Source organism: Hemibagrus wyckioides, linkage group LG04 (assembly GCF_019097595.1).
Source record: "Hemibagrus wyckioides isolate EC202008001 linkage group LG04, SWU_Hwy_1.0, whole genome shotgun sequence".
NCBI classification, from domain to species: Eukaryota; Metazoa; Chordata; class Actinopteri; order Siluriformes; family Bagridae; genus Hemibagrus; species Hemibagrus wyckioides.
In genome coordinates this window covers 3,396,382-3,420,006 of record NC_080713.1, presented here as the reverse complement: position 1 = coordinate 3,420,006, position 23,625 = coordinate 3,396,382, and the positions used below count along the sequence as shown (strand labels likewise).

The 23,625-nt window shown below is 42.4% G+C and overlaps 4 protein-coding genes and 1 non-coding gene across 10 annotated transcripts in view; 3 read left to right on the top strand and 2 right to left on the bottom strand.

Moving 5' to 3' along the window:
- Positions 1–980: 980 nt before the first annotated feature.
- LOC131351945 (cytochrome c oxidase subunit 4 isoform 1, mitochondrial) lies at positions 981–4,474 on the bottom strand. Of its 2 annotated transcripts, none has more exons than XM_058387694.1 (5): positions 4,450–4,474; positions 2,518–2,591; positions 1,753–1,917; positions 1,373–1,504; positions 981–1,286 (listed from the first exon to the last, which is right to left on the bottom strand). In XM_058387694.1, exons 2-5 carry the CDS (start codon positions 2,588–2,590, stop codon positions 1,150–1,152), a joined length of 507 nt encoding a protein of 168 aa, XP_058243677.1. In that variant the 5' UTR covers position 2,591; positions 4,450–4,474; the 3' UTR covers positions 981–1,149. The 2 variants fall into 2 exon arrangements, with proteins under 2 accessions (XP_058243677.1, XP_058243676.1); XM_058387693.1 differs by lacking the exon at positions 4,450–4,474 and adding an exon at positions 4,079–4,142.
- A 237-nt stretch (positions 4,475–4,711) lies between these two features.
- Positions 4,712–9,720, top strand: emc8 (ER membrane protein complex subunit 8). Its single transcript, XM_058387688.1, has 5 exons — positions 4,712–5,260; positions 6,240–6,316; positions 6,653–6,722; positions 8,152–8,246; positions 8,710–9,720. The coding sequence occupies exons 1-5, from the start codon at positions 5,048–5,050 to the stop codon at positions 8,867–8,869; spliced, it is 615 nt and encodes a 204-aa protein (XP_058243671.1). The 5' UTR covers positions 4,712–5,047; the 3' UTR covers positions 8,870–9,720.
- A 318-nt stretch (positions 9,721–10,038) lies between these two features.
- On the top strand, positions 10,039–10,121 carry trnal-cag (transfer RNA leucine (anticodon CAG)). Its single transcript has one exon. It is a non-coding gene; the product is annotated as a tRNA-Leu (tRNA).
- Positions 10,122–10,546: 425 nt separating this feature from the next.
- Positions 10,547–14,551, top strand: gins2 (GINS complex subunit 2). The gene is made up of 5 exons (XM_058387691.1): positions 10,547–10,740; positions 11,397–11,511; positions 11,994–12,093; positions 13,072–13,198; positions 13,393–14,551. The coding sequence occupies exons 1-5, from the start codon at positions 10,651–10,653 to the stop codon at positions 13,519–13,521; spliced, it is 561 nt and encodes a 186-aa protein (XP_058243674.1). The 5' UTR covers positions 10,547–10,650; the 3' UTR covers positions 13,522–14,551.
- Positions 14,552–14,587: 36 nt separating this feature from the next.
- The window catches only part of gse1b (Gse1 coiled-coil protein b), a 237,559-nt gene continuing 228,521 nt past the window's right edge, over positions 14,588–23,625 (bottom strand). For 4 of the 5 annotated variants that reach the window (XM_058387659.1, XM_058387657.1, XM_058387658.1 and 1 more), the window contains exons 10-17: positions 22,550–23,142; positions 22,154–22,266; positions 21,746–22,004; positions 21,061–21,174; positions 19,316–19,705; positions 18,809–19,108; positions 17,884–17,987; positions 14,588–17,342 (exon numbers count right to left, since the gene is read on the bottom strand). In XM_058387659.1, coding sequence (XP_058243642.1) covers positions 17,205–17,342; positions 17,884–17,987; positions 18,809–19,108; positions 19,316–19,705; positions 21,061–21,174; positions 21,746–22,004; positions 22,154–22,266; positions 22,550–23,142 — 2,011 coding nt within the window. In that variant the 3' untranslated portion in view covers positions 14,588–17,204. The remainder of the gene's footprint in view (positions 17,343–17,883; positions 17,988–18,808; positions 19,109–19,315; positions 19,706–21,060; positions 21,175–21,745; positions 22,005–22,153; positions 22,267–22,549; positions 23,143–23,625) is intronic. The other variant, XM_058387660.1, reaches the window with a different exon arrangement.

The window sequence follows — 23,625 nt, the reverse complement described above, 5'->3', positions numbered from 1 at the left end:
AGTGTGTGAGTGTGTGTGTGTTAAGACGTCTTTAGACAGGCTTAAAAAATCATATTTATTGTAGTTAACAGATCTAACAGATTTTAATAATGTAAACCAGAATAAGACTGAGTATCTCCTCATCATGGCACCTGTTAGTGGGTGGGATATATTAGGCAGCAAGTCAACATTTTGAAGGCTGGCCCGTGTGATCCGATCCAACAGACGAGCTACTGTTGTTCAAATTGCTGAAGAAGTTAATGCAGGTTCTGATAGAAAGGGGTCAGAATACACAGTGCAGAATGGGTCAGGGCTGTTTCGGCAGTAAAAGAGGGACCGAGAATTTTAGGCAGGTGGTCATAATGTTATGCCTGGTCAATGTATGATTCTTTAGAATCATTCAATCTTTTTGTAAGACTATGGGTTCAGTGGGACATACAATATTTGGTGGTATTGTTTGTGTATTGTAAAAAAAAACATCATGAATCATTGTTTAATAATGTCTGCTTTGTTATGGAGGATTATGCTAACTCCCACTTACAGTGATAACTGGAAATCATTTATTTTCATCGAAAGCTGCTGATTTCTGGCGACGGTGAGCGTTAGTGACTAGATGTGTGTATGTGTCCAGTGACAGAAGCTGAACTTTATGCAAATAAAGACAGTAGAGGTCATGTGATCATGGCAAAGAGCACACACTGCTTCTCCTGTATCTCGGATATATGATATGATGCAGATAAACACTGCTCTCTGTTTAATACACAAACCCTCCAGAACGTTTCCTTTTAACATCAAGAAAACATTTATGGTCTTAAGTGGAATGCTAATAGCTCCAGCCACTGATAATCGTTATCACTATGGCAACCAGTAGTAGGAATGGCTACTAATACAGAGACTAGAGACTTGAAACCACTGCATGTGTGAATATAGTTTCAATTCCAGGAGTATGGTAACATACTACTAATACTAAGTCTCTATAAGATAAGAATCTACAACACAAAGATGTTGAAGAATTTTATTCTGTTTATAGTATACAATAACCTTAAGAGGAAGTGGTCTTCCAGAAAGAGTTCACTGAGGTATAGACAGTCGTACATTGACTTCTCACCGATCTGCACATTTAACAAGTAATGGTGTAATGTGGTCCACTGAAAAACATTAAGACAGAATTTATTTCTTCCACGCTTTGTTCTCATAGTCCCAGTTGGCGGAAAAGCCCTGGACGGGGTTGATTCTCATGTCAAGCATCCTCTGGAGCTCCTTCTGCTTGTACTCGGAGTCGAGGGTGTGAGGAACGTCTCCGTAAACTGTAAAAACCCAGACGGTAACGTTTACGCTCGATTGAATATCAGATAAACGATAACTACGGTGTGTTAAGGACGAGGAGATGTACCGTAATTCCTCTGCCACAGCACCACCAGCCCGGTGAAGCCGACGAAGAACAACATTCCAGCGACAATGGTCTTCCACTCTCCTGAACCCTGACCCATCTCAGCAAAGCTGTCCTTGAAGCTGATACGATACACTGCAACAAGAAAAGAGACAGCCATGAGTCAGGATCCTGTATAAAGTCTGAGATTATATAGAGTGAGATAGAGAGAGATCGCTACCTTATGGTCATGTGACCTACTAGTCATCAAATCGTATAACACGTTCTTATTAAAGACTATTAATACAAAGTGTGTGTACATCTTCCTGATTTAAAGACAGGTCCCAAAGCTCTGAAATGACGAGCTCTGTGTTTTTTTTTTCTTCTTCTTCGTGTCTACATACGTGCGATTTTTTCTTCTTTGGACAACGTGGCCCAGGAACCCTTCTCCTTCTCTTTGAGAGATTTCTGCTCTGAATTCAGTTGCTGGACATATCTAATCTCAGGCAGAGGGGCCTCACGGCGGTCAAAGTATGCGGGGAGGGTGTAGTCCTCAACCTTGGCGACTCCTGAAAGGAAACAAGAACGCACTCGTTAGACAAAACTCTTCCAACTGTAGGTTTTTGTAAAGTGAGTCAAGAAACACCAGTAATATTTCATTTCTTAAACACCTGATTCACGTCGGATCTGAAGCTCTGTCGTCTCAGTTCCTCATTAATGAGGCATAAAAGCACTGTTACAAACTGCAGACGATATTTACTTAGCTTTTCTAAAAAATGTCGCACTTATTAGTGACACATTTTAAGTAGAGACAGCTCAAAGTGCTGCTTTTTTTTTTTTTGGTTGAGTCACATGACGTCCATGTTGTAACTATAATAACACCGTTCTAGCACTATAATAGTACTGTTCTGCCTTTACACAGACTGTTAGACGTAAAACCACTAGCTAGATTAACCCATTCTTCACGATTTAGGAAAATGTGTTATGCTGCACAAAAGCAACAAGTCCAAATAAGGAGATTTCCTTGGCTCGATCCCAATACTTCAGTATCTACCTAGCTGTATATCACACTCAGCATTCTGTGGTCTCATGGTGAGTCTCGGTCATCTCCGGGATCCGTGAACAAATCAATGCATTCCAAAAAAAACAATAACAGTATCGAAACTCACCATGGCCACGCAGGCACGCTGAAGTCGACAAGGCTCGCTTCCCAACAAGCCGAAGTGCTCTGGTTGCCAGCATTCTGTGTACAGGAAAAACAAATACAGTTCATTATTAATATTACAGCTTCTTAATCTTGAGGTTAAGACCTGGGCTGATCCAATAAACTGATCAAACCAGACACTGGCAAAGTGCAAAGCGACTATATAAAATAAACACAGGTGTATTGTCACAATCAATATTAATGCTATATTCTGCAATGTGTGCCCATAATTTAAGCAGCACAGGACAATACACTGTATTGCCAAAGGTTTTGGGACATCTGCCTTTACATGCACATGAATATAATATGGAGTCGTCCTGCCATTTGCAGCTAGAACACTTCTGGGAAGGCTTTCCACAAGGTTTAGGTGTGCGTTTATGGTTAAAAGACCATTCCTCTAGAAGCATGGTCATTTGTGAGGTCAGGCACCGATGTTGGACAAGAAGGTCTGGCTCACAGTCTCCGCTCTAATTCATCCCAGAGGTGTTCTATGGGGTTGAGGTCAGGACTAAAGTCAAGTTCCTCCACACCAAACTCACTCATCCATGTCTTTATGGACCTTGCTTTGGTCACTGGTGTGCAGTCATGTTGGAACAGGAAGGGGTCATCCCCAAACTGTTCCCACAAAGCATGAAATTGTCCAAAATGTCTTGGTATGAAGCTGAAGCATTAAGAGTTCCTTTCACTGGAAGTAAGGGGCCGAGCCCAACCCCTGAATTCAGTGATTTTAAAGGGGTGTCCCAAAACTTTTGGCAGTATAGTGTATTCCTGTGGATGACCTACAGCAGTGCTTGTGTGTCTTAGAAATCAGTGATTTTTCCACATCATCATCATCATCATCATCAGATTGTGTGTGGATAATTCAATTCACAGTGTTTAATAATAATAATAATAATTATTATTATTATTATTATTATTATTTAGCTGGTATTATCCCAATATTAATCAGCACCGGACACAGCACGGGAGCAGTGCATTCTCATATCTATGGAGCCAGTCACATAAGCTAGCTTAGCAAAACAACTAGCGCTTAGCATCACGAAGGTCACGTTTGGGTCGAGCACAAGATCAACAAATTTTCTCCCTGTCCATATTAATAACTTAATTTAGCACATTAGCACACATCTACACGATACAGTCGGCTATAGCTAACTAGCCACTGTTATCTGTATTAAGCTTCAGAAAACCGGCCATCGCTGCAACTTCCTCCGGAGTGTCACTTCCAAATACTTTTCGTTTAGGATATATAGCAAGTGCACTAAATATGTATGTATCGAAACGGGATGAAGTGCGCCTAGGAAGGGAGCGCGGGGTAATTCGGGATACGACCAAAGCCAATGCGGCAGCCTGCGATCGGCTCAATGTCACGCTGGGGTTTTCGCGAAAAATAATAAAAGCGCCATTTTGTTTAGATGAACATATAGATATAAAACCTCTGTAAAAGCGTATTTAAATTAAAACAAAATCACAAACTGTGACAAATCCCCCTAAATTAAACAATAATTCTAAGTCCCCCGGTCACCTACCTCTTTCCCTCAGCCGTCCACCTAAAGGAGGAAGGAAGAAATCCGGACCGGAAATACGACGCCGCTGAGCATTGTGGGTAAAGTTATAAAACAGTACCAAAAAGGAATTTTTAACTATTAAGTATGTTGGTTGAACCAGTAAATATTATACAAGAAAATTAAATAAATAAATAAATAAATAAATAAATAAATAAATGTATAATAAAAATAACGGTTAAAGAATATGAATAGTCCAGAGAGCCATTACGGATCAATTACAATATATATTCACACAGTGACATTAAAAGGTGTTCATAATTGATCTTATATTTAAACACTACTTATATATTTTTTCATATCTAATATTTTTATTCATTGTACGGAAAACTGACCTTTGAAAGATGTTAAAGGGCAACAAACCGTTCAGCCGAAACGTCTGTCGTTATCCTGTCGCGAAACACATAACACTTTACGGTACCGGTGTCTAAGCAGCACCTGCAGACAACGCACTGCATTCCCTACCCGCATTGGTAGAAATCCCGCCTTCTGATCTGTGATTGGGTAATATTTAATACTAATCGGTGTCTGATTGGTGCATTCCTTGCTAGTACAAACTCTTAACCAATCAAAGTGAAAATAGATAATTTGTTGAATAGGGGTGGGTTACAAAAAAAAAAAACCTCCAAGCAACCGTTTGAACGAGCTTATGATACCGAAGGCAGGATTTTGGTTTATTTCTGTTTATTTTTTTACCCAGACGCTGAAACAAATATTTTTTGGATTGGTACATTTAAGGGATTAGAATCATAGTGACCGGAAGTAGGTATGAATTTGGAAAGATAAGGACATATAAGTTAGCTAGCAAGCTAATAGGCGAACTTATTGAGAGTGGGTTTGTTAAGAGCCCCAGCTCGGCCATTAGAGCAGCTCTGTATATTCACACTCCACTTCACTATATATGCCAAACGTTTGGGGGTTTAAAAAGCGGAAATGCCTATCAAACTGACCACTCAGGCGTACTGTAAGATGTTACTCCACGCGGCCAAGTATCCCCACTGCGCCGTGAACGGAGTGCTGGTGGCTGAGAAGCAAAAGGACAAGAAGAAAGAGGGCCATGGAGCCCCTGTCCTGTGTGTGGACTGTGTGCCTCTCTTTCACGGCTCTTTAGCCCTGGCACCGATGCTCGAAGTGGCCCTGTCTCTGGTGAGTATCTCTACTTTAATCCCGTAAACAGAATTCAATCTCAGAGCCTGATTTCTTAAACACTTTACCTATGGGAATTATAATGTAAGATCATTAGGGGTGCTCAAACTTTTGCAACCAGAAACCCTTTGCTTCCAGTGTGCAAGCACGAGACTGGGGTTTCTGTAGATCTGAACACAAAAGCCCCACAAACCACACACACACTGACACTATAATGTGAAGCTGGGGCTGATTTCTTTCTAGCCCAGACTGTCTCAGCAGAAATCTCCTGCCTTATAATATAATAAAATAATAATAAAACAATAGGGCAGCCATTAGACCTGAGATTACCCCCCCCCCTTTATTTCCTCTTTATTTCCACTTTATTTCCACTCTTTATTGCTTTCACACACAGGGCTCTGCTTTGTTTAATAAAACAGACGCTCATCCTGCTCCTTTATTCTGTTTTGCCAAGTTCAACAGTCATCTGATCACTTTAGTCTCAATTCACATATCCATGGTTTCTTTCTTTCTGTCTGTCTGTCTGTCTGTCTGTCTGTCTGCTTGTCTTTCTTTCTGTCTGCTTGTCTTTCTTTCTGTCTGTCTGTTCGTCTTTCTTTCTTTCTTTCTTTCTTTCTTTCTGTCTGTCTGTCTGTCTGCTTTTCTTTCTTTCTTTCTTTCTTTCTTTCTTTCTTTCTTTCTTTCTTTCTTTCTTTCTGTCTGTCTGTCTGTCTGTCTGTCTGTCTGTCTGCTTGTCCTCCTTTCTGGCTGTCTGCTTGTCTTTCTTTCTGTCTGTCTGCTTTTCTTTCTTTCTTTCTTTCTTTCTTTCTTTCTTTCTGTCTGTCTGTCTGTCTGTCTGCTTGTCCTCCTTTCTGGCTGTCTGCTTGTCTTTCTTTCTTTCTGTCTGTCTGTCTGCTTGTCTTTCTGTCTGTCTGTCTGCTTGTCTTTCTTTCTTTCTTGTATTCTGGTTTGTATAATTGTTTGTTGTTGTTTTCCTCAGATTGATACGTGGTGTAAAGAGAATAAGTACGTCATCGCCGGTTACTATCAAGCCAATGAACGCATAAAGGACGCAAGGTAAAAATCTCCAAATTCTCAAAACACGTGACATCACGAGTTATAAAGGTTTATAACAGTTTAATAAAGAATAGATTCTAATAGATATTTTTATTAAACACTGAAAGATTTTAGAAAACTCAGTTAAGAGATCTCGGAGCGTAATGTGACGTCACAGTGATCAGTGTTTATCTGATTAATCTCGGAGATGTTATAGAATAACAGATTGTTCTTGGCAAAATAACTTAATAATAGAACGTCTTTCCGAGTGAAGAAATATAAACGAGGTGTGTTTGTGAAACTCTTGGTCCTGCACTGACGCTCATGTTGTGTTCTCTTGTGTTTCTCCCTTCTCAGGCCTGGTCAGGTTGCTGAAAAGGTCGCTACAAGGATTTTAGAGCACTTCAGCGACGCAGCCATGATCATCGTGAGTGGTTTTAGACGTGTTAAAGGGAAACTCCGGCGTTTTCTCTGCCTCATACACGTTTACTCAGATCTCAAGTCCAGGCTTTTGTTTTGTTTTTGTTTTGTTTGTTTGTCATGGTGTCGTGAAGCATCTCGCTAGTTCAAAGATGCACCAGTAAATTAAAAATAAGTAATAAACTGAACAAAGCCAATAAATTACTATAACACACCTCATATTCTTCTCTCCATCTCTCCTCTCATCTCCTTCCTATCTGTCTCTATTCATCAAATCTTTCCATTTCATCTCTTCTCCTCTACATCTCTTTTTCTCTTCATTTTTTCCTCTCCCTCTATCTCCCAGTTTCTGCTCTCTATTCTCATTTCTCCCCATCTCTTCTCCTCCACACATCCTCTCCATCTCCTCTAACCAAATCTCCTGTCCATTGCTTCTCTCCTCTCCTCTCCCTCTTTATTTACTCTCCCTCTCAATTTCCTCTTCTCATCCTCTCCATTTCTTCTCTTCATCTCCATTTTCTCTCCCTCTTTCCTCTCCCTATTCAGTTCCTGTCTATTTCCTCTCCCTTTCCATTTCCTCTCCTCTCCCTTGCTCCTCTCTATCTCCATTTTCTCTTCCTCTCTCTTTCTCTGCCTCTCCTTTCCCTCTACATCTCCCTCTCCTCTCCTCTTCATTTCCTCTTTCCTCACCTCTCCACTTCCTTTTCTCTCCCTCTTTAATTCCTCTCCATCTCCTCTCCATCTCTCCTCTCCATCTCTCCTCTCCATCTCTCCTCTCCATCTCTCCTCTCCATCTCTCCTCTCCATCTCTCCTCTCCTCTCCCTCTCCCTCTCCCTCTCCTCTCCTCTCCTCTCCTCTCCTCTCCTCTCCTCTCCTCTCCTCTCCATCTCCTCTCCATCTCCTCTCCATCTCCTCTCCATCTCCTCTCCATCTCCTCTCCATCTCTCCTCTCCCTCTCCCTCTCCCTCTCCATCTCCTCTCCTCTCCATCTCCTCTCCATCTCCTCTCCATCTCTCCCCATCTCTCCTCTCCATCTCCTCTCCATCTCTCCCCATCTCTCCTCTCCATCTCCTCTCCATCTCCTCTCCTCTCCATCTCCTCTCCATCTCCTCTCCTCTCCATCTCCTCTCCATCTCCTCTCCATCTCCTCTCCATCTCTCCTCTCCCTCTCCCTCTCCCTCTCCTCTCCTCGACTTTGGCTAACAGCTTTCTGACTTGTGATGGTACGAGCTATAATAGAAACATTTGTTTTCAGAAGAAGAAAACGATCATTATTGTGAAGATCACGAACTTTAGTCATTTCTTTTCCTCAGTATCAGACAGTAAAACGTCTCGCCAGATGTGGTTGAAAACCGCTGGAGTTATACCTTCAGGTGTAATAATGTAAAGTGTGTGAGTAAAGTGTGTGTCACTGCTGCTGTGTTTACTCTGTCAGGTGGACAACAGTAAGTTTAACATGGGCTGCTTCACACCAGCGCTTTCCATCTATGATCATTCTGACAATAAGTGGAAGTGCAGAGATCCAAGCGCGTGAGTGGCGTCCCTTCAAACTTCACACTACATTACACACACACACACACACACTACATTACACACACACACACACTACATTACACACACATACACGTTTCTATGCACAGAAAACACTGATGTGTTTTTTCTTAATTAAACGCTAACGATGTTCTCATCACTGCACCATATCACATTACCATCAGCTCCACAATTCACATCAATGCCTCAAGCATGGAGTTTTCTCCTTAAAGTCATGTCAGATGATCCACAAACACATCTGGAATCTCACATAGGAACACAGTAATCCAAACATCTGGCTCTTTTTGGCTGAGCAACTCTAAACGGATAAAAAGCACATTATCTTAAAATATTCTTAGCTGAAAATAATCAGCTAAAAGTCACACAGCTTTTCATCGAACTGGTGGTGTTGATTGTTTTCCTGTATTACCACATTTATTAAACGTCTATTTCTCTGTCGCAGTGACCCGTTCGAGGACTGGACAGAAGCTCAGAAGATCGCAGCCGCCTTGCTGGAGAACAGATCCTACGAAAACCTCATAGACTTTGACAACCACCTGGACGACCTCAGGAACGACTGGACGAACCCCGAGATCAATAAATCCGTGCTGCATCTATGCTGAAGGCGTCGTCCAGCCCAGGGGCCAGCTGGAAGGGCCGTTTCACCCCATCAAGCCGTCAACGCCAGCATGGGTCGTCTTCTCGTTACCGTATTCTGATTGGCACGTGAAGCACAGAGATGTGAAATTGTTTCACTGAAGCGGAGTTTTAGAGCGTGGTGTGCCGTGAGGGATTCAGAACAGCGATTCAGAACTTTTCATGTGGGAAATGTTTTTACGCATCCAGCTACTTCATTACTGATTGATCGGTTTAAAAAATTGTTCACTGCACCGCATTATACGCTTTCTTTATCTTCACACCTTTACTTTAATTGATAATTTCACTCTGTTACCGATCGAGACCCTTACGGCTTTACACTCCGGCTTAACGCTGAGGTTTTCTACGGCTTGGATTTCCCCTTAAATAATATTAAAACCTAGAGTTCTGAAGAATTGGATTTGTTTGTTTGTTTGTTTCTTTGTTTGTTTAATATCCTCACAAAGTCCAGCAGTAAATTCTAGCGAGTCGTTCGTATCCGTCTCGGTTAATGTAGCCTGGCGGAGACGGTGATGAATAAAGTCGTTAATGTCACGTTTTCACTTCATGAACATGATTTAATATATTTAACCATTTTAATATGTGACATTAGGAAGAAATTAAGTCTTAATATATAAACCATTTTTTAAGCTCTGCCATGTTCGGGTTTAGTTTGGTTAAGACTCAGTTGATTATTTGTGTTTTAAAAATAAATTGTTAACAATAGTGCAGGCTTGATTAATGACGGATAGAAACATGATGTTTGTTTGTTTATTATTATTGTAATCCGGTTTGAGATCTCAGTGATTAAAGTTGAGCTTTTGTAAAAACAAATGCAAGAATAAAATGTTTTTAAGCAACTGTCTGAACTGTGTGTGTGTGTTAAGGATGATTGTTGTCCCTTAAACATGCCAGAATATGGAATGCGTGCTCTAAAATACTCCTAGGTGTGTGTGTGTGTGGGGGGGGGGTGTTACCAGGATTAGCTCTGGACTCACGAGCCTGACCAAGATAAATCAGTTGCTAAACATGAATGTATGACGAATGATACAGTAAATACAGTACGGATTCACCGACCAGCCATAACATTATGCCTACAGCCAGCAACACCGATGTTCTCCACATGGCACCATCAACATCTTTCCTTAACCTGTGTGTCAGGATGGCCGAGCGGTCTAAGGCGCTGCGTTCAGGTCGCAGTCTCCCCTGGAGGCGTGGGTTCGAATCCCACTTCTGACAAAGACTTTTCGTTCAATAGTGGTCAGTGTGATGGACTCTAGTGTCTGAGGTTCCTGGTTCAAGTCTGTGTCCTCACTTTATAAAGGGCAGTGATATAAGGCTCGGGGTCATTGACTGAAAGGTCAGGGTTCAAGCCCCAGGCCTGCTCTGCTACCACTGTTAGGCCCTTGAGCAAGGCCCCTAACCCAGCCTGCTCCACGGGTTCTGTATTAGGCAGGTGGTCATAACGTTTTGTCTTCTTGTCACTTTTCACTCATAATTAATTTTTAATTTATCGTATTTTTTGTACTTAAACAAATAAAAAACATTAAGAGGGGCGTAAACTTTTGCACACAGTCGGTCTGTACTGGTGTAATAGCTGCAGCTCTGTCGCCCTCTGGTGGCGGAGTCGCGCATAAACCGTCTGTAAATCACGTGACCTCCCGCGTCATCCATCATGGCTGAATAACCGGCGGGAAAAAAGAATCGCTTGAGGTTGTTGTGTTTGTCAAGTTAAACATTTCATTATTTCTGTAATAAAAAATAAAAGATGGATCCTTCAGAAGTGGAATTCCTCGCCGAGAAGGAAATGGTGAAGATTATCCCAAACTTTAGTCTTGATAAAATGTATTTAATCGGGGTGAGTAAGTTAAACATTCCCTTATAATCAGCAGCTGTTGTTATACACTATAGCGAAGTAGAAATAAATGTTTATTTTTACTACTTATATAATACATGGTAAATAGTATTCCTGAATAAATTTATAAAAACATAAGTACTAAATAACATGTTTAAATGTTGCGTAGAGACTTTAAATTAAACATTTTCATATACACTATAGCGCAGTAGTATATTCAGGGTTGCCAGGTATGGAAATTGGAAATCACCCTTAAACAAACAAACACTCGTAAACTCATGTTGCTTTCTACATCAATGCAAATATCATGTGCAAGTTAAAACAAGGAATTTACATAAATAACTAACTGCACCATGGTCGCAAAACAGTCTCACATGTTGTATACTTATGATAAATATGTGAAAATGTGGACAAATTCATAACAAGGCTATTCTTAAACGTGCTGGGAGATTTAATATTTGTTATCATATCACGATACTTGAAGACATTTTTGTACACGATGTCCGTCGTGATCTATCGTACTGCATCCTGAATTGGTGACAAACCAGCATTTATGTTGTTTAAACAGAAGTCAGCATCAGAAGGATAAGTGCATACCTGGCAACCCAATATGAATATGTATAACATTGACCCTCATCAACCTGTAATCTTTCCCACAGGGAGACCTGGGACCGTTTAACCCGGGACTGCCGGTGGAGGTGCCCGTGTGGCTGGCACTCAATCTGAAACAGAGACAGAAATGCAGAATCGTTCCTCCAGAGTGGATGGACGCTGGTAAGATGGAAGCTCTGAGATCAAACACAGTGCTGGACATCACACGGGATGTTTGATATGTATGAGAGTGATGGTCAGGTGTCCAGAAACCTTAAACTTTTAGTGTGGATAAAGGGCAAATGGGAATTCTTTGGGACGGTTCACTCGAGTCCGAGTTCAGCAAGTGACGTCTAATCAACATGGCTGTTATAGATCAATTAACATACAGATAAATCATAATTAATAATAAATCTTTCTACTTCTGAGGTCAGTCAGATGTAATAACACAATAATAAGCACAGAATTATACAGTAGCCAGCGTTAAACAGATGACCGGCTGGCTACTGTATAATTCTGTGCTTATTATTGTGTTATTAACTGTTAATAACTTTATTATTATTATTATTATTATTATTATTATTATTATTATTATTTGTATGACGACTTATCATGTGCTATGTCCAGTTGAATGCTCTCTCCATGTCCTGCCCCCTGACTCATAGATAAACTGGAGGAGATCCGAGAGCAGGAGAGAAGAGAGGACGCCTTCACCCCGATCCCCAGCCCTTATTACATGGAACTGACCAAGTTACTGCTGAACCAGTGAGAAAGTTATACATTCTCATACATTTATGTGTGTGTGTGTGTGTGTGCTGATCACATGTTCCTGACATTTGCATATAGTGATCCCACAAAACTCCATAAAAGGTCGAGTGCACAGGCAGAGAGGATGAAATGAGCGATCAGAGGAGAGGCTGAAAGACAGCTCTGTTTTATGCCAGTTAAAGTATTTAAAAAAGTATTTTAAAGGCCAGTCCTTTGTTTATACACCAACATTTCTTTTGTTATAATTGAATCATTAGTTTTATTTGTGTTTTAATTAATGGGTTATGGGTTTGTGTTGGCTCAACTGTTTTTTATTAAATATTCTTGATAGTGCTCTTAGTCCCTGACCAGGTCAACTAGCATGTTTTTGATCGAGACTCTAAAGCTCTTCTGTAAATACACTTTATTTCCAAAAGTTTTGGGACGTCTGCCTTTACTGTACATGAATGTAATATGGAGTTGTCCCGCCCTTTGCAGCTATAACAGCTTCAACTCTTCTGGGAAGGCTTTCCACAAGGTTTAGGAGTGTGTTTATGGGAATTTTTGACCGTTCCTCTCTAGAACCGTGGTCATTTGTGAGGTCAGGCACTGATGTTGTGATGACGAGAAGGTCTGGCTCGCAGTCTCCGCTCTAATTCATCCCAAAGGTGTTCTATGGGGTTGAGGTCAGGACTCTGTGCAGGCCAGTCAAGTTCCTCCTCATCAAACTCACTCATCCATGTCTTTATGGACCTTGCTTTGGTCACTGGTGTGCAGTCATGTTGGAACAGGAAGGGGTCATCCCCAAACTGTTCCCACAAAGAGCATGAAATTGTCCATAATGTCTTGGTATGAAGCTGAAGCATTAAGAGTTCCTTTCACTGGAACTAAGGGGCCGAGCCCAACCCCTGAAAAACAACACCTGAACTCAGTGACCTCACTCAGCTGTTCAAAGAGAAATCTTAAGATAGAGACTTTAATTTCTTTTCCTCACAGCGCTGCAGACAACATCCCGAGAGCAGACGAAATCCGGACTCTGGTCAAAGACATCTGGGACACTCGCATTGCAAAACTGCGTCTGTCCGCCGACAGCTTCATCAGCCAGCAGGAAGCTCACGCCAGGGTACAGAGCACATGACCACTACTCCATTACACACACACACACACACACACACACACAAACACACAAACACACATACACTCACTGTGTTACAACAGAACAATATCGCATATTGTAGAATAATTCTTTTAGTTAAGTATGAGTGTATTCATCACACAAATCTCTCTCTTTCTCTCTCCCTCCCACCCTTTCTCTAGCTGGATAACCTGACTCTGATGGAGATCAACACCACACGTACGTTCCTGCTGGATTCTCTAAACTTCATGTACAAGCTGCGCTCCAACCTGCAGCCCGGCTCCGGCTCGGGGAAATCGCAGGATTATTAATCCGGACGTTCACACAGCTGTGTGCTGCTGCAGTGAGATCACGTTTCCAGCTGCAACTCAAATTAGCAGCGTTAAAACTATTTATTCACGGCTCTTCCTCTTCAGCAGAGCGACGGAGAAGAGGCCCGAGAGGACTGTTATCTATAACATTATATATTTCCAAGCTATAGGAGACGTGTGAGATATTTTGAGTGTGTATGAGGGGAGTGTATTGTTTCCTTACACATACATATGAGTGTAATTAAAGAGTTGTTCAGTTTCTATGTATGTATATGAGACAGAGACATGATTTCATCATTAACCAATTCAGACATTTTTGATTCTTTGTGAATCAGCTATAAGAAATTTAAAGGATTAGCCTGAATGCTTTATCAGGAAGCATGTTACACACACACACCTTTACCTCTAAATTAAGTCAATCACACAAAACAACTTTATTTTTATATTTTCAATGATTAATTTCTGCTTTGTTCTAAGGTTAGATATTAGATACCCCCCCCAGGTGTTAACGATCTCTAGCACTTTCTTCCGAGCTTCATTTTTTATTTATTTTTTCAAAGCAGTATCTAACAGGGTTAAGATAAAACCACAGCTTTTCTTCTGTCTTTATGCGTCTAAGAATAAATCACAGGTCAATTTACAGGTAAAGTGGTGATGAGAAACCGACCAGACGAGGCAGACAACTGAATTAAGGATTCGTTAAAGCAAATTATTTGGATTTGTCACTTATCTAATTGCAAATTTCCATTAAATTGTGTTTAGGAACGCTCCAATGAAAACATGGCAGAAATCGCAGCACGAATATAGAAAATAATAGAAAACAAGCAGCTGGTTGTCACTTGTGCTTTTGTGCCCCCTAGTGGACGTTTGTTGAACTGCAATAATGAACGCCTTTATGTAAATCTTGAAATATAAAAGAAAAACTCCAGAATTATTCAAGGAGTGTGAACAAAGTGTGTGTGTGTGTGTGTGTGAGAGAGAGGGGGGGGTGTAAAAAATAATAATATTCAATTTTATATACAGATTCTTGCTTTGGGAAAAAATAAATGAGATTAAACCACAGACCTTGAGTCAAAAGTTCAGTTCTGAAGCGTTTTTATTTTTTTGTCTGAAATTACAGCAATATATTCATAAATACCTAATTACTACATTCAACAAAGAATATATTACATTACATTGAATTCAAACAAGTACATTTTTTTTCCTTAAAAACATGATTTCACAGCATCTAGACATCCTCCATTGGGTTTCAGGGGGGGTGGTTGTGGTGGTATGGGGGGAAGATGGGGGGCATTTGCTGTGAGTGTGTGTGTGTGTGTGTGATGGGTGGGTGGGTGAGAGTCACTGAGAGAGAGAGAGAGAGAGAGAGCGTGAGTGAGGGTGTGTCCCTGCTCCTGGACAGGCAGTGGTAGTGCTCACTCAAGCACACACACTTGCACATGATGGATGCTCTTTAGGGCCAGCCTCTGGTCTGTAAACATGGATCCGCCTCCTGGTGCGGTCCATCCTGTGAGCCTGAGCGCTAATGACATGAACCTGGGATAAGCTGACTGATTGTTTTGAGAAATGTCAGGTGACTTTGCTAACGTAGCTGCTGCTTTGGCCTACCGCTGACGGGACGAGAGCGTGAATGGAGACACTGAGGAACGTGGCAGACCTCAGAGATTAGGAGATAAAACAGGCTAGCGTTAGTAAGCTAGCAGACAGGACAACGAATCACGTTTTTGCGCGAGCTGATTATGATTCTTTGGGTCTGTGATACCTTGAAGCATATAAACGAGTAAGTCTTGAGTAACATTTTCTCCTTATATAGATGCGGTTAAATCTCTGTATGCCTCTCTGTACAAAACTACTCTATGGGCAGGGCTATGTTTGTGATGTCACTAAACAAAGCCATAGATTTGCACCAATCACGTCAAAGGATGTGGATGATTTTATATCATATATTTTTTTGCATTAATCATCTAGCCAGCTAGCTATTAAGGAAAGGCAGGAGGATGTGGGAGGTGTTGCTAATTTGCACATCATGCATATTCATAGATCCCTGCGTTATTCATGAGGGATAAAGCTGGAGAGATGTGGCTTGGTCATTTAAGAGAGGTGCTTTATCATTACGAAACCATGGATCTTTTTTATAGTATAATGATAGTAATGATGGTTCATGTTTTTATCGAGTCTCACGTGAAAATTAGACAAATTTAAAACTTCCTCGTGGCTTTTTTTGGGCTGGATAAGGAGCCGTGTGTTCGTCTTATTCACTTTCAACACTCACTAGGTAGGGTAGAAGGTCAGATTTTAAGCCGTGTGTGTGTGTGTGTTTTAAGTACTTCTAACCTGAGTACACACACACACGCATCATGTCATTATATCCGTTTATATCTGATGCTAAAAACGATACGTGAGTGGACCTCGCGCATTTGAGCTTAGCATCGGCGCGAAGGAGGCTTTATTTGGCCGTCAGCTCTTGTGTTAATAAAGGTAATGGCATGATCGTGATTTGTGGCTCTGTGGGTACCTTTGGCACAGTACTCACTGTTTAAACATCCATTATGCAAAATTTTAAGATAGAAAAATAAAAAGGGGGATTGGACGTACAGAATGCATGCTGTTTCACCATAAAAATAAAAAATAAAATATATATATATAAAAACAATTGAATGGTCATGAGCCTACGGTAGTAGTCCAGAGTGCAGGGAGGGGGAGAGTGGTGACGTTCTGCCTTCAGGGACGGATGCTACTGTGGTAGGCTACACATACACACACTCTCTCTCACACACACTCTCTCTCTCTCACACACACACACATGTGCCGGAGGTGTGTCTCCGTCCTTTATCCTGACCAGCAGCAATACAAACACTAAAAGCAAGGCTCCAGCTTAACGCCCTAAAAAGCATGTGCATATTTTTTCTTTCGTTTTTTCTGTTTTTTAAAAATGGCAGGCTTCTTTTTTTTTCTTCTTCTTCTTCTTTTTTTTCCTTCTTCTTCTTCGTCAAAGAACAATTAAGGTAAGTAATAAAAACATACAAAAATTCCTTTCCATTTTGTTTCGCTATTTACAATACAAGGCTGAAGCACCTCTTTAAAAATTCTTTTTTCTTGAATAAAACTTTCCTTAATTCTTTTTTTTTTAACCCCCCCCACAACAAAAAAAAATGTGCATTTTATTTTTGAAAGGAGTTTTTCTTGTTATAACACAGTACCTCCAGGTAGTTAGTTCTTCTGGTTTTGTCTCGTAAGTGCATTTCCAGTTGAGAAAGTTCCTCGGATCTCCTCCGAGGTGCGGAGATGGTGCGGTTGCCATGGCGATATACGTTTTTGGGGGAGTCACGTGAACGTTCGGTTTGTCTACGCGATCCGTCCTAGCAAGGCATGGATCGCTGTGTGTACCTCTGCGTGTGTGTTTGTGTGTGTGTGTGATGGACCGAGATCCAGGTGGGTTGCTTGGTAGCGGGCGTGGCACCTGTCCTACACCTCCATGGCACATATTTATGTCAGATTGTGGGCTTGGCGTTTAAGCATCAGTCCTTCTCAGCTTCTCAGCGTACTCACGGTGCACCATCTCTCCGAACCTCCTCCCTCGTTCTGTCATGGAGGACCGGAGGGGGGCCGGAGTCCGGGCGTTAGAAAAGAGGGAAAAGGAGGGGGGGTGGACGAAGCACAGGCGCAGGTGATTCAGTGTGATGTCACCTGGGAGGATATCCCTTGAAGTGAGCCCTGCTCCAGGCCGTATGTGGAATGTTCAGACACTTCCGTAAGTGCTCCAGCTCGGCCTGAAGCTTCTCCCTCTCGGCCGCCAGCTTCTGCTTCTGAGCCATCAGCTCCTGCAGCACACACACGACAGACATTTCAGAGCTGGATCATTCGATATACTCTCAATATTACACGTTTACGTAATGATATACACCGATCAGGCATAACATTATGACCACTAAGAGGTGAAGTGAATAAGACTGAGTATCTCCTCATCATGGCACCTGTTAGTGGGTGGGATATATTAGGCAGCAAGTCAACATTTTCTCCTCAAAGTTGATGTTAGAAGCAGGAAAAATGGACAAGTGTAAGGATTTGAGCGAGTTTGACAAAGGGCCAGATTGTGATGGCTAGACCACTGGATCAGAGCATCTCCAAAACTGCAGCTCTTGTGGGGTGTTCCCGGTCTGCAGTGGTCAGTATCTAGATAGATAGATAGTGACCACTTCAGGGACCTTCAGGGATCTACTGGATCCCATGCCTCGACGGGTTTGTGCTGTTTTGCCAGCAGGAAGGTTGGACCAACACAATATTATGTGGTCCAGGTGGTCATAATGTTATGATTGGTGTATGGTTATCTAAAATACAAAAAATATAAAGATCAACTCTTACCCCCATGGAGTGAGAGACCTGTTCAGCAGCCAGGCTGAGGTTGTAGTGTTGGGCTTCCAGCTTTCTGCACTGACTGTGCAACACCTCACGCTCAATATTTTGCTCTGAGATGAGATCGAACAGGATGAGGAACAAAAAAAAGAGAGAGAGAGATAATTAGTGAGTGACCTGCACTTCAGTTCGCTTCACAGTAACGACAGTAACACACTCTTATAGAGAGCCTGATGAACACAGCAACACTACAGCAACAGACTTCAGTATGAAATGCACTTATTTTTCAGTGCAGTAGATTTATCCGTTTCTCCAGAGGGTTTTTTTGTAATTGTCGCAGCCAAAATTGCTCAATATCCTAACATCTAGACACACACACACACACACACCATGACTTTCTATGAGAGCCGTGCTCCTGTTCCACACACACGTGACTGGAATTAGATTTCGGCTTAATTTGTGTTCACACGACCGAAATCTGCGGCAAATGTGTGTCTTTTTGAAAAATTTACTCGGTTGCCAAATCTGGGGAAAATCCGCATCATTTTATAGTCATTTCACTTGGTTTTGTGTTTATTTCTGCGATCGCAAAATCCTGGAGCATTGACTTACAGCTTATCTGGCCTATATGCTATTATTATTTCCACTTTCTCTGAATTTATTTTATTTCTATTTATTAATTTAATTTAATTTGATTTATGTGTAGTGTTATTGTAGTGTATTGCAGTGTGAGTGCAGTATCGCTTTCGCTACGGCTAATCCTAATTAGATTAAAAAAAGCTGAGAAAATAAAATAAAATAAAACATCTGCTCTGTTATGAATGCAGATTATATTAATTTATGTTTAAATAAATATTTATGTTTATTTAGCTGCAGTTTCTAAGCCGATGCAGGCAGTGTGACGATCTCTACGGCTCTGATATCGTCCCCTCACCTTCAACGTATTCCTGATACGCTTCGAAGATGGACTCGATCCCATTCCACCGGTGTCCCAGAGACTCTTCCTCTTCCTCCTCTTCATCATCTCCTTCATCTGAGTCTTCCTCGGTGGAGAGTTCGGGTCGTGGCGGTCCGTCTCGCCGGGCCACAGGGGGGCAGTGCAGACCGTTGGGCTGGACCGAGGGGTGTGTGTGAGGGTGTGTGCTGCGGCCCGCGCCGCCCTGCAGCTCCGGGATGTTGTAGTGCACCGTGGAGTCCAGCGTGTGGTTGGGCTCGGAGATGGCCGAGGCGCCACCTGGTGGGAGGAGAAGAAACAGACAGGTTAAAAAAGATGACGTTAATGTTTACGCACAATCCTGTTATTAAAAAAATGGATAAAATAAATAGAAACTAATAAAGAGTAAAATATTGCAAATAATATTTTCTTTGCAAATATATATTTTTTAATAAATATAATATTAAATATCTTTTTATAACATACAAAAAAAGGGAGAAAGCTCACCTTTGTGCTTCTGCAGTGCTTTCTGCGTGGACTGCAGCACCGACTCGTGGAACTGCTGGGCGAACTCCTCTGCCGTGAAGCTCTCCCACGTCTTGGTCCGGCCGTTCAGGCTGCCCACTCCATCTTTAGGGTGCGCTGGAGGACGCACACTGTTCAGCAGGCTGGAGGGCTTTTTGCTCAGGATTATGTCACTGCCTCTGTTTTTTTCGGTGTACGGCAGGGGATGGGGCGTGTCCTTCTGTCTGAGAGGCTCAGAGATGGGTCTGAGGTGCTCGGGAGGTGGAGCAGAGGAAGGTTCGGCAGGAGGTCCGGCGGATGGAGGTGGTGGACTGGGGGGTCTGGCGCTGACTAACTTGCCTGACTGACCTGGAGACTGCGATGAAGAGGAATCTGTGAAGCGACATACAAAAAAAGAGAGAGATCCTCAGCATTCAGCATCATACGCTTTTTTTCCTAAGGAATGTAAGGGTGTAAAATTCCAGCGTACTCATTAAAGAAAGCAAAGCAACCAAGAATAATTCCATGTTCAACATCTGGAGCTGCCACTGCACACAATACACACCATCTGGTTTAACGAGACTGATAACACTGGAGACTGGAGCAGCGAGTGCAGCACAAACGCCATATTGTCTTTCTCATCATGGTGCGCAAACACAAAAAGAAATCGGGCGCTGCTGTTAATAAATCAAAGACGACAAGCTAGTTTATTCGTTTAGTTACAGGAAGATAATCGGTGACAGAGTTACTGGGTTGCCTGTAACAGCACATCCTCAAGTGTTTTATTCCTCTGAGAAGCCAAGAATTTTATTATTTTATTTCATTATTTTATCCCTTTAGAGTTACATTTAATGATGTGTTTAAATGTCCATGAAACAAATGAACTGTTATAGTATAGCTATACATACAGATATAAATATATATAAGTAGATGTATAGCTTTAAATATATAGAAAGTCCTCATCAGCCTTGTTTTTCTCCTTTCTGTTGATGTTATTTAAGGCTACTGACGCTGGAGACTCTTAAGGTGAAAATGTGTATTGAAACAAATTTTCTCATCAGAAATAATGTAAATGTAGATAATCCGTTCCAGCCGCCCAAAAATATGACCGATATGACCAATATGAAGCGTATGTAAACTGTATGGCTGCTTACAAGAACTGACCCAAGCCAAGCATTCCATGTCCAGGCTCCTCACAGGAGGTGGTGCCACCAAGCTTGGGCTAAAAATAGAACAGACCGCCCACACCACCAAACTGCGAACGGGTGCCGGAGGTAACGTTGGTATCGTGGGTTGACTCTTTACAAACAGCTTTCACTGACTGAAAAAACTTCGTAATATGCGAAAAAATTCGGCTTTCCACTGACGCTAACAAGTTTTGAGTGGCTCTCGGACGTACGCGCGACTTAGCCGGCGTTCGGTTCGGTTCGGTTCAGTCCGTGTGCTGAAAATTCTTCATATGACGATGCAAATTTCCGGCAAAATTCTTAAGGTGAAAAGGAATGGCATTCGTAAGCTGAGGTTCCACTGTAACATATTTAATCTTTTCATTACTAGCTTTAGATTATGTGAAGCCATACTGGTTACCATAGAAACGATGACGCATCACTGTCATAAACCCGTGAGCTAAATTACAGCCTGAAACGATGTGAGAGCTGCTGATATGGAAAATGAATCAACACCTGCTGACCAATCAGAATTGAGAATTAAACAGTGTGTGTTTGTGTGTGTGTGTGTGTACACCTTACCATGCTGATGGAGCAGCGGGCTCTTACACAGCGGGAAAGGATTATGCCTAATGGTGTCTAGAGTCACAGTTTTCTTTTTAATGGCATGGAGCAGCTCCACCACTCTCTCATTCTCTGTCAGAAGTAAATAAAGGAAACACACTTCAGAGCCTCGTCTGAGAACGTGAGAGCAGCGAGTGTCAGCGGTACGAGGGGAAGACTATTGAGACGCTCGGAGTTGTGAACGCGTCAGTACGGCGTCAACGGTACAAGAGACACGGCTGTTAAAGAAGCTTCTGGATTAACGCTGTTCCTTGGTCTGAAGCCAAGTGGTAGAAAATATGACCAAACAAATGTATTATTATTAAGGAATAAAACACTGGGGTGTGATCTGTTCAAACTTCAGACTGTTTATAGCAGCTAGCATCATTTCTTTCTTTTATTTCTAAGACCAAAAAACCCAAAGAAAGCACAAAGTGTAAAATTCCTGTCTTGAAGGCGCTTCCAAAGCACTGACACTGGAGACTCATTCCATAAAAATGTTCACCATCTTACAGAAAACTCCATGTTCTCAATATAAATCTGTATTAATAATGAATGAGCTGTTACCATAGAAACGAACTGATGCTTGTCTTAAGCAATCATTGAACCTTTAGTACTGAGTAAAAAAAGAAACACTGTGTGTGTGTGTTTATACACGTTATACCTTTCCTCTGCTGCATGCTCAGGTGATTGAGGCTGAACATGGTGAGGAAGCGTTTCTTGGCCTCCAGCTCCGGGCTGTTGTCCATCTCCTCAGGAGTGAAGCGGGTGCTAAGCGGAGGAGGCAGGCGCTTGCTGGCCACAGCCGGAGGTGAAGGGCTTCGTTCCCGGAGCATCCTCCTCCTCTTCCTCCTCTTATGCTCCAGCAGCTCTTCTCGTCGAGACACGGTGGTCAAACCGAACATCCGCAGAAAGTCCAACTTCTACAGCCAGAGTGAGGAGCACAGAGAGAGAGAGACAGAAAGTGGATATTTTTTCTCTCAGGGCTTTAATTATCACCCATACAGCATTAGAGTGAGAGTGTGTGTGTGTGTGTGTGAAGTGCTTTTTGGAGTGTGCAGCACTGCATTACCTCAGTGGAGTCGTCCAGTTTGAGTGGCGGTTGCTCGGCCACTCTCCGGAGATGAGCTCTCACCTCCTCTTCATCGCTCTCGTCGTACGAGTCATCCAGCTCGTAGTAATACCCTGTGTAGGACAGCACAGCCAGTCACTCAGCGCTCCATTCAACACGGACGATGGGTTATTAATATTATAACCACTTGATAACGAGAGGAAGTTAAGCTGCGTGTCGGAAAACATGACCCTTTATCTGCTTTATCTTCTTGAATGGATGTAAAAAACACTTTTTATTTAATTCACTCATACACACACTGGCTGTAATCAAGACCCAGACCACACATATTGGTTATATTTCCAAGAACTATTCCCGCTAAATTTAACCTAAAGCCAATGTTAAACCACAACCTACCTTTCTCTCTCGCTTCCCTCCTCCTCCTCTCCTCCAGGTCCAGTTTGCTAACCAGTCGTCGAGGCAGCTGCAGATATTCATCGTACACAAGCACGGAATCGCTTCCCGGCCTCATCGGTGGTCCCTGTAGGCCCTTATGGACCGAACTGCTCTTTAGAGTACCGCTCAGCTCTCCGTATTGTGTGCTCAGACTCAGCGCCGCCCTCTGCTGGTTCAAAAAGGACTGTGTGGATTTCTCCAGCTCGGCCAGGAAAGGGCGGGGCTCGGAGAAACCCGTAGGCCGGATGAGCGGGAACTTCTCATGACCGTCTTTGGGCTTTTCCGAGCTGAAATGGCGCTCGGTTTTGGTGGGAGGCGGAGCGAGGCGGCTGATGTCGTAGGGACCTGAATGTGGCTCGTGGAGAGACCGCCGTGACTCAGAAGAGGTTTCGATCAGCGAGGCGGGGTTCCAGAGGGTGGTGGGAGGGGCAGGGGCATGGTCTCTGGGCTGCGGTTTGGGGGAGATGAGAGGTGGAGGAGCACCGAGGTGGGGGTGGATATCCCGCTCTCGCTCCCGCTCTCTGCCTCCAGATTCCTGATGGTTTGGGATGGGCCTGTGTGGAAAATAAAGAATATGAATATACAAATTACACATCCGTTACACATCACTTTTATTTTTTTTGCCTCCATCATCATTAAATAGATCTAAATAAAGCTTAGAGATTAAAACAAACACCAGCTTCATTTGCAGTTGTGGGAAAAGAGGGAAACGCATACGCCTTTAAAGTGCTCTTCATCGTCATATTCTTCACCTGACAGGAAATGGAGTTGGATAAACAAAAACTGGCTTTTTCACAGACGTGTACTTCCTCTCACTCTATTTCTGTGCTTGAGACTCCCTCATTAAATTTGTCCTTAACCCTCAAATAAGCTAATCAGATCAGAGCGTGCTGAGACATCTGATCACACGAGCGCTGTAATTATCAGTGTGGCTTACACACATACACACACACACACACACGTTCACTCAGCCGTAAAACCGCCGCTAACTCCTACACTGGATCTGACCTCTCCAGTGCAACAAAAGCAAAAGCTCA